Here is a 12,663-nt window from a genome sequence, read left to right on the forward strand (position 1 = left end):
TAGAAGGGATGCCAAAGGATAGCACAGTTAGTTCTGAAAACGAAATCCTTAAAGTGTGGAATTCTCTGCCAAATAATTTTAAGTCAATGAAAGCACTTGGGATTGCTTTCCTTACTTTGTTTGGATCGTCTTATGCTTGTGAGCAGCTGTTTTCAGCTTTGAATTATATCAAATCTGACACCAGTAACAGACTAACAGATGACCTGAGTGCAGCATGTGTTGCTCTCAAACTTACAAACTATGAGCCAAGGGTGGACAAATTATCAGCAAGCACACAACAACAAAAATCACATTAATTGTTCAAAAGCATGCCAAATGAAAACTTTTACCTTTCAATAAAAAGTTGTTTGTATCATTGAAAGCTCTGTTATTGTGTTTTTCTTTTAAGGCAAAAGATGTTAATGTATGTGTTGTTTTTTCTAAACTAAAACCTCAGTATTCAGGTTAAATTGCCGCATTGGCACTCGGCGATAAATAAGTGGGTTTTGGGTTGCAGTTTGGGCACTCGGTCTCTGAAAGGTTCGCCATCACTGCCCTAGAAGCTAAAATGACTAAACTGAGGCTGCCGTATTTTGGTCACGTCATGAGACGACAAGAGTCACTGGAAAAGACAGTCATGCTAGGAAAAGTTGAGGGCAGCAGGAAAAGAGGAAGACCCAACAAGAGATGGATTGACTCAATAAAGGAAGCCACAGCCTTCAGTTTGCAGGATCTGAGCGGGGCTGTCAAAGATAGGACATTTTGGAGGTCTTTCATTCATAGGGTCGCCATGAGTCGGAAAGCGACTTGACGGCACTTAACACACACACAAGCTAAGTAAGATAAAATATCACTTCTTAGGAAGGGATTCATTCTATAAGCTTATTCACTGAACATCAAAGTCCGCTTCAGTTGCTTAAGGTCTTGGCCGAGCTGCTTTGCCCTACTGTGGCAGGTACTGAAAGGCTGGGCTCAGGCAGAGGTGCGAGCCTTCGGGCAAGGACCAAAGGGCTCTTCAACCTGGGCTTGCAGCCCATGGCCTTTAGGGACCCCTCTAGGGGATCCCAGACCAGGCCAAATGTCAGATGGCAGAAACTGCCATCAAGTCACAACCGACCTCTGGCCACCCCATAGGGGTTTCAAGGCGAGTGAAAAGCACAGGTGATTGGCCATTGCCTGCCTCTGCATAGCAGCCCTGGACTTTCTTGGTGGTCTCCATCCAAGTACTAACCAGGGCCAAGATGTTTAGTGCACCTTTTTTCTGTTTGTTGACATCCCCTTTTTTTTTTTTTAACTGTTTCAATAGTAATGGTATTTTTGTAAGCTGCTTTGGGTCACCACCAGGGAGAAAAGCGGGATAAGAAGTGCCCTAAATAAATAAATAAGGCAAAAACATCAGTCCCAAACAAATTATTTTTCCCTTGATGCACAAACCTTTTTCTCTTTTCAGACCTGGGTTGCTTGCAAACCAAGACCTCGAGGACCCGAAGATGGCTGCAACGCAGAACTCTCCGCCCAGAGATTTGCTGGGTGAAATTTGCGGAGCTGGTTTGCTTTTGCTTTTTTAAAAAGAGAAAGGGGTGGGGGAGAGAAAGAGCAAAGTCAAACAATTTACTGAATAGTCCACCAAAGAGGGATTTTGCATGAGGAGCAATACAAGACGCAGGGACCTGTTTTCTCAGAACTCCTCAGAATCAATAACTCTTGCAGACAGAACAGTGGCTTTTCAGCACTTCCGAAACGCAAGTTTAACGTTTTCTTTGCAGAAAGCAAAAATACCTCTGTTATTATTGGATTGGCCTGCCTGTACAGTGTCCCCAGCTAGCAGCCTCTGTTAGGACTGCCAACTCTGGGTTTAGGGTTGCCAACATCCAGGTACTAGCTGGAGATCTCCTGCTATGACAACTGATCTCCAGCTGATAGAGATCAGCTCACCTGGAGAAAATGGCTGCTTTGGCAATTGGACTCTATGGCGTTGAAGTCCCTCTCCTTCCCAAACCCCTCCCTCCTCTGGCTCCACCCCAAAAACCTCCCGCCGGTGGCAAAGAGGGACCTGGCAACCTATCTGGGTTGGAAAAGTCTTGGAGATGTGGGGGTGGTCCCTGGAGACGGTGGCACTTGGGGTGGAGGGGATTTGCCCACAGAGCCCCCTCTTTCAAAGCAGCCATTTCCTCCAGGAGAACTGATCTCTGCAGTCTGGAGATCAGTTGTAATTGCTGAAGATCTTCAGGCACCACCTGGAAATGGGCAATCCTGTGCCAAACCTTTCCCTCTACAAGAACAATACCCCTGTGGCCTAGGGTTACCAGCTCTGGGTTGGGAAATACCTGGAGATTTTGGGGGTGGGGGTTGAGGAGGGTAGGGTTTGGAGAGGGGAGGGACTTCAATGCCATAGAGTCCAATTGCCAAAGCGGCCATTTTCTCCAGGGGAACTGATTTCTATCACCTGAGATCAGTTGTAATAGCAGATCTCCAGCCACCTCCTGGAGGTTGGCAACCCTACCATGGCTGCAGGTAGATTTAATTTCCTCTCCAACAAGGGCAGGCTCTTGGGCTTCCCCAGTACTGCCAATCTAGTGGAATTAGCTGTTCTAAAGGAAAGGGGGTGAAGCCGAAGCTGCAGAAGGTAAGCCCCAGGGACTGGTAATCCATCAGACCCCCCTCGGGCAGCCTAACGCCCTCCATTCTCTTTCTGCAGAAATGCTCATGTGTATTTGTGTGGGCAGGATTACTGGTTACTGAAAAGAACCTGGAACCCACCATCTCCCAGTTCTCCTCTGCCTCACGGGCATCTGCTCACTGTGCCCACCTCACCTGTCCAGTCCCAGGCACCCCTATACTGGCCTCTCCATACCCTGGGTCATGGCGGAGGTGGGCGGCAAGTTGTACCATCTTCCCGTCAGCCTGGCGTGGGAACATTTTCTCTCTTGTTTGGGGCCACAGTTCATAGCATTGCCATTATTTACTGATTGTCTCTTTCCCTAAAGAATGGGCAAAGCCAAAGCCAGGAGGCAATGCTACATGGACACGGTCAAAGGAGGAAGGGTAGATTTAGGATTGCCCACAATCTAAAAATAGCATGGCTTGGGGAAGCTGTCAGAAAAGTAAGTTGACCCCCACCCCCAGGGTCCCTTTTTCAGTTTTTACCTGTACTTTTTTCACCTACACCTTCTTTTGCGCTGGGTCCCACTCCCAGGCCTGCCAAAGACTATTGTGCTATGCCCCAGCCTCTTTCCTTGTGCTAACATTTTTTCTTTCAAGAACTGGCCATCCTCATGGGTTTGTGTGTGTCTGTTAAGTGCTGTCAAGTCAATTCCAACCTAAGCCTAATGTCCTAATGTCCTCCAAAACATCCTATCTTTAATAGCCTTGCTCAGGTGTGCAAACTGAGGACCGTGGCTTCCTTCATAGAGTCAAACCAAGATAAATTCAATCTGCAGGGAGTAAGGGGTTAACCTCTTGGCTCCATTTAGAATGGGCTCCTCTGGGACCTTCTCAATCCATCCCTCTCCCCCTCCTTTCCCCAAACTCTTACTTGGCAGTAGCCTAAGAAAGGGCCAATCAGGAGGCCTCGGTATTGGCCTCCATTACAACCATCAGAACTATAGCAGAGTCTCAAGGGTAAGAATCCATGCGAAAGGTAGTTTCCAATGATGACTTCACCTCCCACAGCTCCTTGCACCCAGTACACAAAGGTGAATGTTTAACAGAGGCGCCATTATCACAGCCTGCTAAGGTTGGGTGTGACTAGGCCCATGATGAGCCAGGCCAGCACTGTGGGAGGGAGGTTGATAGGGTTGCCAACCTCCAGGTACTGGTACAAAAATAGACACTTCTGTGAATATTATAGTTAAACCAAAATTCACACAGAAAACCTATATTCCAAGCAATTTCAATATAATTCCAATATTACCATCATAATGCAAAAGTCATATCAAAGCACTGGTCATAAATTACAAAGTCACGTGTATCGTTCACAAGTATTGTTCACAAGTAGGTGCATACAAACAGGTAAGTGTATAGTCCTGATTATAAATATAGGTAAGAAAACACATCACCATGTATATAATAATTCTAACAATATTTTTTCTTCTTCTTTAGCAACAATATATTCATCAGAGGTCAGACAGGTGAGGAAGACGGCCGTTGCGTTCTCCATCAGTTCCTCAACCTTAATCGTTTCACTTGATATGTATTTCTTTTTTTATCTTATAAGCACAAGTTTAAACTCCCCATGGGTAGAAGACTGATCCTTCTGCCTAACCAGGCAAGTATATTCAGTCCATTTCAGAGGTTCCCAGAAAGGATACCTAAAGTAGTTCTATTACCTAGATACCTAAACTCTTCTACCCATGACGAGTTTAAACTTGTGCTTATAAGATAAAAAAAAAGAAATACATATCAAATGAAAAGATTAAGGTTGAGGAACTGATGAAGAACGAAACGGCCGTCTTCCTCACCTGTCTGACGTCTGATGAATATATTGCTGATAAAGAAGAAGAAAAAATATTGCTAGAATTATTTTATACATGGTGATGTGTTTACTTACCTATATTTATAATCAGGACTATACACTTACCTGTTTGCATGCACCTACTTGTGAACAATACTTGTGAACGATACATGTGACTTTGTAATTTATGACCAGTGCTTTGATATGACTTTTGCATTATGATGGTAATATTGGAGTTATATTGAAATTGCTTGGAATATAGGTTTTCTGTGTGAATTTTGGTTTAACCTCCAGGTACTAGCTGGAGATCTCCCGCTATTAAAACTGATGTCCAGCCGATAGAGATCAGTTCAGCTGGAGAAAATGGCCACTTTGGCAATTGGACTCTATGGCACTGAAGTCCCTCGCCTCCCCAAACCCCGCCCTCCTCAGGCTCCACCCCAAAAACCTCCCGCCGGTGGCCAAGAGGAACCTGGCAGCCCTAGAGGTTGGGCTCAGCTCATCCTGGGTTTGAGGCTTTCTGAACAGGGGATGTTCATTTCCAAGCACACACACGCCAATTTTCTCAAGTTGATGCCGGCACTACCTGTGAGAGATTTATTTGGCCTTCTTATGCCGTTGATAGAAATACAAGCCGTCAGCCTATCATGCAGGAAGTGCATGAAACAAGATGAAGAAACATGCAGAACATAAGAGAGACAACATCCACATGACATCCACAAGCATGCCAAGATGACAAGACCCAAAAAGCATCCCCTAATGCAGCACAAGAGTTCTCGGCTGTTCTGATTTTTTTACAGTTCTGTCTTGTTCATGAACCGAAGCACTCAACCATCTAAGACAAGCATCAGTCGCAAACAAAGCCGCGTAGATGGTACTCGAGTGATCAGAAAGGGTCTGCAGCTCAGGCCGGGCACATTGTTTACGTGGAGGAAGTCCCGGGTTCACATGAACACATGAAGCTGTCTTATACTCAATCAAACCCTTGGTCCATCAAAGTCAGTATTGTCTACTCAGACTGGCAGTAGCTCTCCAGGGTCTCAGACATAGGTCTTTCACATCACCTACCTGCCTTGTCCCGTTAACTGGAGATGCCGGGGATTGAACCTGGGACCTTCTGCATGCAAAGCAGAGGCTCTGCCACTGAGCCACAGTCCCTCCTCTTTCAGTCCTTGGCAAAAGGATGACAGGTAGCTGGGCTGTAAAAAAGCCTGAGACTGGCACAGTGGGGAGCTACTCTCAGTCACAGGGGTAGAAAAGAGCAAGAGTCCAATTGCTAGGGTTGCCGGGTCCCTCTTCACCACCGTCGGGAGATTTTGGGGGCGGAGCCTGAAGAGGGCGGGGTTTGGTGAGGGAGGAACTTTAATGCCATAGAGTCCAATTGCCAAAGCGGCCATTTTCTCCAGGTGAACTGATCTCTATCGGCTGAAGATCTGTCGTAATCGCAGGAGATCTCCAGCTAGTACCTGGAGGTTGGCAACCCTACCAGTAGCACCTTAAAGACTAACAAAATTTCTGGCAGGGTATGAACTCACTCACGAAAGCTCTTCCCCTGCCAGAAATTTCATTAGTCTTTAAGGTGCTACTAGACTCTTGCTCTTTTCTACTGCTACAGACGGCTATCCATCGGGATCAGTCACAGGGGAACAGGTGACAACAGGATGGAGGCCAAGGCCTGAGAGTTTGCTCGGAGTCCATCCGCCTGGGTTGTACATCACAAGTCACACGTGCTGCCTCTTCGATCTGTGTCGGCCGGGGGGGGGGGAGTCGTTGAACATTAGGAAGCCTCTTGACGGACACAGAGGAAAAGGAACAACCAGGTCAGGACCAAAATAGGTCTATAAGACTTAAGCAGTTTGTCAAGCATTTAATCCACTGAAAGGAAGGCTGGACTATTTCCAAAATGGACTGAAAGTCATATGCAGTACCAACCTTAGAAATGTCCTGTGAGCCGATCCTTGCTTAATTCATCCCATAGCCCAGCCATTAGCCAGAGAACCAGGGCTTGCTCTCCACCCCCTGTGAGGAAGAACTTTGCTCTGTCAGCTGCCCAGGGACAGCAGAGGAAGGGTTACCAAGCTCCATGTACTAGCTGGAGGTCTCCTGCAATTATGACAGATCACCAGCCGATAGAGATCAGTTCACCTGGAGAAATTGGCCGCTTTGGCAATTGGACTCCATGGCATTGAAGTCCCTTCCGTCCCCAAACCCCACCCTCCTCAGGGTCTGCCCAAAACACATCCTGCCGGTGGCAAAGAGGCAACCCTAAGCAGAGGGGAGAGGATGCTCTGTCCTCCTGTCACTGCCCACCGGTGCAGAGACTACAAGGAGACTACAATCCCGTCTTCTCAGGGCACCAGCAAAGGAAGAGCTTGGCCCTAAAAGAGAACAAATACTCAGAGACTACTACAATGGCTCTTCTTTCGTCTGTGAAGCTGAGCCAGTGTGGTGTAGGGGTTAAGAGTGGCAGACTCTGATCTGGAGAAGCGGGTTTGATTCCCCACTCCTACACATGAAGCCTGTTGGGTGACCTTGGGCCAGTCAGAGTTCTCTCCACCTACCTCACAAAGTGTTTGTTGTGGGGAGAGGAAGGGAAGGAGATTGTAAGCTGGTTTGAGACTCCTTAAAAGTAGAGGAGATTAGGGTACATTAAAAACACACACACACACCAAAAAACCAACCAAGGCAGGGTTATGTCTCTTGATTGAGAAGAGCTGCTTTGGGAGACAACTGATTGAAAAGCAGGAAAGAAATAATACATAAATACTGAGGAACTGGAATCTGATGATACAGGAGTGGAGCGTAACATTCCCTTCTGCTAATGGAAAAGCCTTCCCTCAATACAAAGAGCTTCCCCTGCAAAGAGCCTCACTCCAGCGGAACAAGCCTCTTCCTCGGGAACAAAGCTCCATGCTTCTCCACCAGTAGAAGGGAATCTTAGGACCTCAAACTGCATCGCCAGTTACACTCCCTAGACCACCTTCTCACCAGCATGGTGTAGTGTTTAAGAGTGGTGGTTTGGAGCAGTGGACTCTAATCTGGAGAACCAGGTTTGATTCCCCGCTCCTCCACATGAGCATCGGAGGTTAATCTGGTGAACTGGGTTGGTTTCCCCACCCCTCCACATTAAAACAGCTGGGTGACCTTGGGCTAGTCACAGCTCTCTTAGAGCTCTCTCAGCCCCCACCTACCTCACAGGGTATCTGTTGTGGGGAGGGGAAGGGAAAGTGATTGTAAGCTGGTTTGATTCTCCCTTAAGTGGTAGAGAAAGTCGGCATATAAAAACCAACTCTTTTTCGTCTTCTTCTGCCTGGGACTGTCCATTTGGTAAAAAATTAGCTCATGGTCTTTCTCCATGGTAGGTGCTCTCTTCTGGAATGGCCACCCAGAGGGGACACAGAGGGGGGGGGGGCCTTCACGTGCCGCATTCTGGAAGGCACATCAGACGGTTTGATTCCTGAGGGCACTGGGTGGAGGGGTAGACCTGGCTACATTTTTAATCGTGTGTACTGGTTTTCATTGGGGTCACAATGGTTGCTGCCTTGAGTCTGAGGAGATAAGGCGAGGCATAAGTGTTTTAAATAATTAACTGAATAAACTCTAATGCACCACTGTGACTCTACGAACGCGTCTCTGTATGGGGATTCATTTGTATTTACTCTGCGCATCTCTATTTACTCCAAGAACTGAGCTTGACAAGCTTTCGTGTAGATCCTGTTCGTTTCCGTGAGGCTTGCGCAGGGGAAAATATACCTCCCCAGGCAGGAGCTCTCCCCCTGTTCCGTCACCCGTAATGCAACCTGAAATCCTCCCCTTGAGGCAGCCCAATTGCCTGGCCTTATGGAAGAGCCACCTATGGAAATATGGAATGGCAACTCTCAACACAACCTTCCATGAGACAAAGAAGAAGCATGGTAGTATAATCTCCTCCCATCTCTGACAGCACTTAAGAGAAAGCAAATTATTCTTGCAAGAAGGATGTGCACATACACTTTAGACCTCTGTGCATCTACACATGAAGGTGCCTTATATTGGATCTAACCACTCGTATATCAAGGTCAGTCTTGTCTACTCAAACTGGCAGTGACTTTCCAGGGTCCCAGGCTGAGGCCTTTTGTATCACCTGCTGCCTGGTCCTTTTAACTCATGGCTCTGGGGATTGAGCCTGGGACCTTCTGCATGCCAAGCAGATGCTCTACCAGTGAGTGAGCCATGGTTACTACCTTTTTCCGCTGCCTCCACATGACTGCATGAAGCGATCTTATACTTAATCCGACTGCTCGACTATCAAGGTCAGTATAGTCTACTCTGACTGGGAGCGGCTCTCCGGGGTCTCAGGTCGAGGTCTTCTGCATTACCTACTGCCTAGTCCTTTTAACTGGTGATGCTGGGGATTGAATATGGGGCCTTCTGCATTCCAAGCAGATGCTCTGCCACTGAGCCACAGCCCCTCCCCTAGGCAGAGTTTGGGCTTCTTACAGGAGCATTTGCAGAATTAACTGGCGGCCAAGGCTAAGCAGGAAGGTCACTTCCACGGAGCCTCTTTCCAAGCCCTCGATGCCCCGAAGAATTATGATTTTTCACAATGCAAGTATAAACAGTTTAAAAGGAAACGGAATAAAGTATGTTCTATTTACACCAAACCTCTAAAACAAACGTCTTCTCCAACACACACTGAAGCTCTGGCTTGCCGTGCCAAAACATTTTCAGTTCAAGACTGATGTTTTGTAGACAGAAAGAGGCAGCTTTGTAAAACACAATTACTCTCACGGTGAAAACTTAAATGGGGAAAAGGGAAGAAGGGAGAAACCTGGTATATAATATTTGCTTTAAACGTTGTTTGGCAAGAGGAGGGATATCCTGAACCAATGTCATCCAATCCATACTGGAAAAGGTTTATAACACTGGAATCTTTAATATTATTACCTTCCCACCCCCGCCGCTGCCACCCCTGCCTGCCCAACCTTAACGTTACCCTGGAGTATTCATTAATGCATTCCACTTCAAATTACTCTCTCTTATAAAAGAAAACCAATTGTTTTCCAAATTGATGGACATGGCTACACTTTTGAGAACTCTAGTTTCACCTAAATGCAATTGTTGAATGCTGGCTTGGAAACTATAAATCAGCCTCCCCCTCTACACAAACAGGAGTTACCTTTTTCAGGCTTTATTAAATGATAACAAAAATATGAAGAACGGTAAGTGGCTGATGATTTCCTCTATTGCCAGCGCTTGCACTGCGCACATGCGTACACCAGCATACACCACTTAACCTGTCAACACCTTGTAAATTATGGGAACTGGAGAAGCTAAAAAGAAAAGTTTGGCCTTGCTATAATACCTTAACAATAAGAACTAAAACTTACAGCATGTTAAGCCACAAGTTTCTTTTAGCAGATGTGCAATATCCAAAGCAATTATTTCAACCACTGTGAGAAGCTAAGGGTTAATCTCCGGCTATGCAGGAGATACAACAGACACAAGGGAGAGATTTTCTTATAATTCAAGGTGGTTCTTAATTGAGCGCTATATGTGTATAAGGTATTTGGGGCTTCAAACCAGGAATCCTGGTGGGAGGGCTCAGTTACAGCGGTTCTTCAAGTGGAACAGGCTTCCTCGGGAGGTGGTAAGCTCTCCTTCCCTGGAGGTTTAAAAGAAGAGGCTAGATGGCCATCTGTCAGCAATGCTGATTCTATGATCTTAGGCAGTTCATGGGAGGGAGGGCATCTTGGCCATCTTCTGGGCATGGAGTAGGGGTCACTGGGCATGTGTGGGGGGGGAGGTAGTTATGAATTTCCTGCATTGTGCAGGGGGTTGGACTGGATGACCCTGGTGGTACCTTCCAACTCTATGATTCTAGGTGCACTTTTACCAGAGTAGCACGAAAGGAGAGGGAACGGCTGATTTGGTCTTCGCTGCTCTACAGCACAGCCACTACCAAAGGCCAGAAAGAGTACTGCAGCCTCCAGCCCAGCAGGATCAGATGGCCTAAGGAGCCAATAGGGGCCCAACCATTGACTCTGACCTGACTCCACAGTGGGTTAATCAGCAGAGGATGGACTCCCTGCCCAACCTGCACTCATAACTGCTAACAAGCCTTCAGCATGCTTCACTTCACAGCTCCCAGCTCTGAAAATGCAGTTTGGGCTCTGAATCCATTATGTAAGCTGCAGCCTGTTTGCAATATCTGGCAACACAAACACAAAATTTCCAACGCATCTATGTGTGCGTTACTTTTATTATTATTATTTAATTATTTTTTTAAGAAGGGAAAATTTGGAAGAGGAAGTCAAGCATCGCTGGCTGTGGGACATACCTTGGAAGTCTCTGTACATGCACAAGGCAGACAACTGCAGTGGTAGCGCCAACCTATACAATACAGTTTTTAATGAGTCAGGTTCCGGTTTTCCCCACAGCCACATAGCAGCTGTGGCAACATCATCTTTAAAGCCTGCGGGAGCCTGAGTCAGTTTGGGACTGTGTTGCGGGGGAGGTTCCATTTTCCGGAGCCAAAGTGGCCTCAATGGGGAGTTATTTGCACCATTTTCCGGAGCCAAAATGGAGTTATTTGCATAACTTTGCTCGCCTGTTGGATTGATCAAGAGGACATTGTAGCTATAGAACAGGCAGGCTTTAGGGAAGGGAGGTCGACAATAGATCATTGCCTTACGTTGCAGCATCTTATAGAGAAATACCTTGCATCAGGTCGGTCATCACTATATGCTGCATCCGTTGATTTCAAGGCAGCTTTTGATTCAATATCTAGACCCCTACTCTGGTCCAAGCCAGAATCCTCAAACGTAGATAGAAGGCTCTTGTTGCTGATGCATGCCCTTCATGAGCAGACGGTGCTAAGAGTTAGGTGCACCAGAAATGGCCATCTCACTGATCCTATAAACATATATAGAGGAGTTAGGACTGTCTTCTTGCTCCTATGCTTTTCACCTTCTATATAAACAACTTGGTTAGTTCTCTTAATGCACCAGAACTTCATCCACCTAAAATGGCGAAAAGGCACATCTCTTAGGTTATCCGGGCTGTGTAGACCACGGTTACACAGCCCGGATAACCTACGAGAACCAATGAACTCTGACCGTGAAAGCCTTCGACAATATTAGGCACATCTCTGTTTTGCTTTATGCGGATGATGCTGTGATCTTACCCAGGACACCAGTGGGATTAAGGAGTGCAATGCAAGAGTGGCGGTGTTCTGTGAAAATAGACGATTAACAATCAACTATGAGAAAACAAAAGTGATGGCCTTTGGTAAACGTCCTAGAAATAGGATTTGGAGTGTCAACGGACAAAGGTTGGAACAGGTGTCCTGTTTTAAATACCTAGGTGTGATTATTCAGGCTTCTGGATCCAAGATGGCCTATAATACCTATGCCACCAATCTAGGCACAAAAACAGCTGGCAATATAATTAAGTTCTTGTGGACAAAAGGGGCTCACTATGTCCCGGCCACACTTAAACTCTTCCAGGCAAAAACATTAGCTCAGATGCTCTATGGAACGAACCTTGGCTCTACACCTTCTTGCTTTACACCTCTTGAACTGGTGCGATCCAAATTTCTTAGAGCTGCCCTTCAACTCCCAAGATGCGTGTCAGATTTCCTGATCCGATTGGAAACTGGTATGATGAGGGTAGAGGCAAAGGTTTGCTTATTCTCGCTCTACATATGGCTTAGGATGCATCTTAATCCTAGAGGTCTTTTGCCACTGGTACTGAGTGACTCCTTTAGGTCAAGATGGATCATTGCTATAGGGGATAAACTAAATAGTTTGGGACTTGCTCCATCAGCACTTTTGCAAATGGGTATGGACCAAGCTAGAGTAACTATAAATGAAAGAGTCAAAGATACTGATCGTCAAACAGATCTCTTGAGTTCCCCTGCATTTATAGCACCTCAACATTCCAGGTATATTCTAGCACCAGCAGAATATTTATACTCCCTGGAAAGGAACACACATAGGAGGGCCTATACACTGGCCAGATGTGCAGCCCTACCATCTGCCATATTAGAAGGGAGATTTAAGAAGATCCCCAAGGTGGAGAGAATTGCCCATGTAACACAGGGGAGCTGGAAACCATTGAGCATGTATTTTTTATATGTCCCCTCTACCAGTCAGCCCGCTTCACTATTATTGACACTTTCATTAGGGAAATGGAGTCTGTTGATGAGGGTGAATGGGCCAAAAGGTTTCTGCTGGGAGGCAGCTCACCAA

At 46.4% G+C, this 12,663-nt stretch overlaps 1 protein-coding gene across 1 annotated transcript in view; it reads right to left on the bottom strand.

Annotated features, from left to right (window-relative positions):
* BCAS3 (BCAS3 microtubule associated cell migration factor) overlaps positions 1–12,663 on the bottom strand; it is a 698,169-nt gene that overhangs the window by 375,379 nt on the left and 310,127 nt on the right. The window contains exon 18 of the mRNA XM_056864967.1: positions 1,414–1,538. Coding sequence (XP_056720945.1) covers positions 1,414–1,538 — 125 coding nt within the window. The remainder of the gene's footprint in view (positions 1–1,413; positions 1,539–12,663) is intronic.

Source organism: Euleptes europaea, chromosome 19, assembly GCF_029931775.1.
Source record: "Euleptes europaea isolate rEulEur1 chromosome 19, rEulEur1.hap1, whole genome shotgun sequence".
NCBI classification, from domain to species: Eukaryota; Metazoa; Chordata; class Lepidosauria; order Squamata; family Sphaerodactylidae; genus Euleptes; species Euleptes europaea.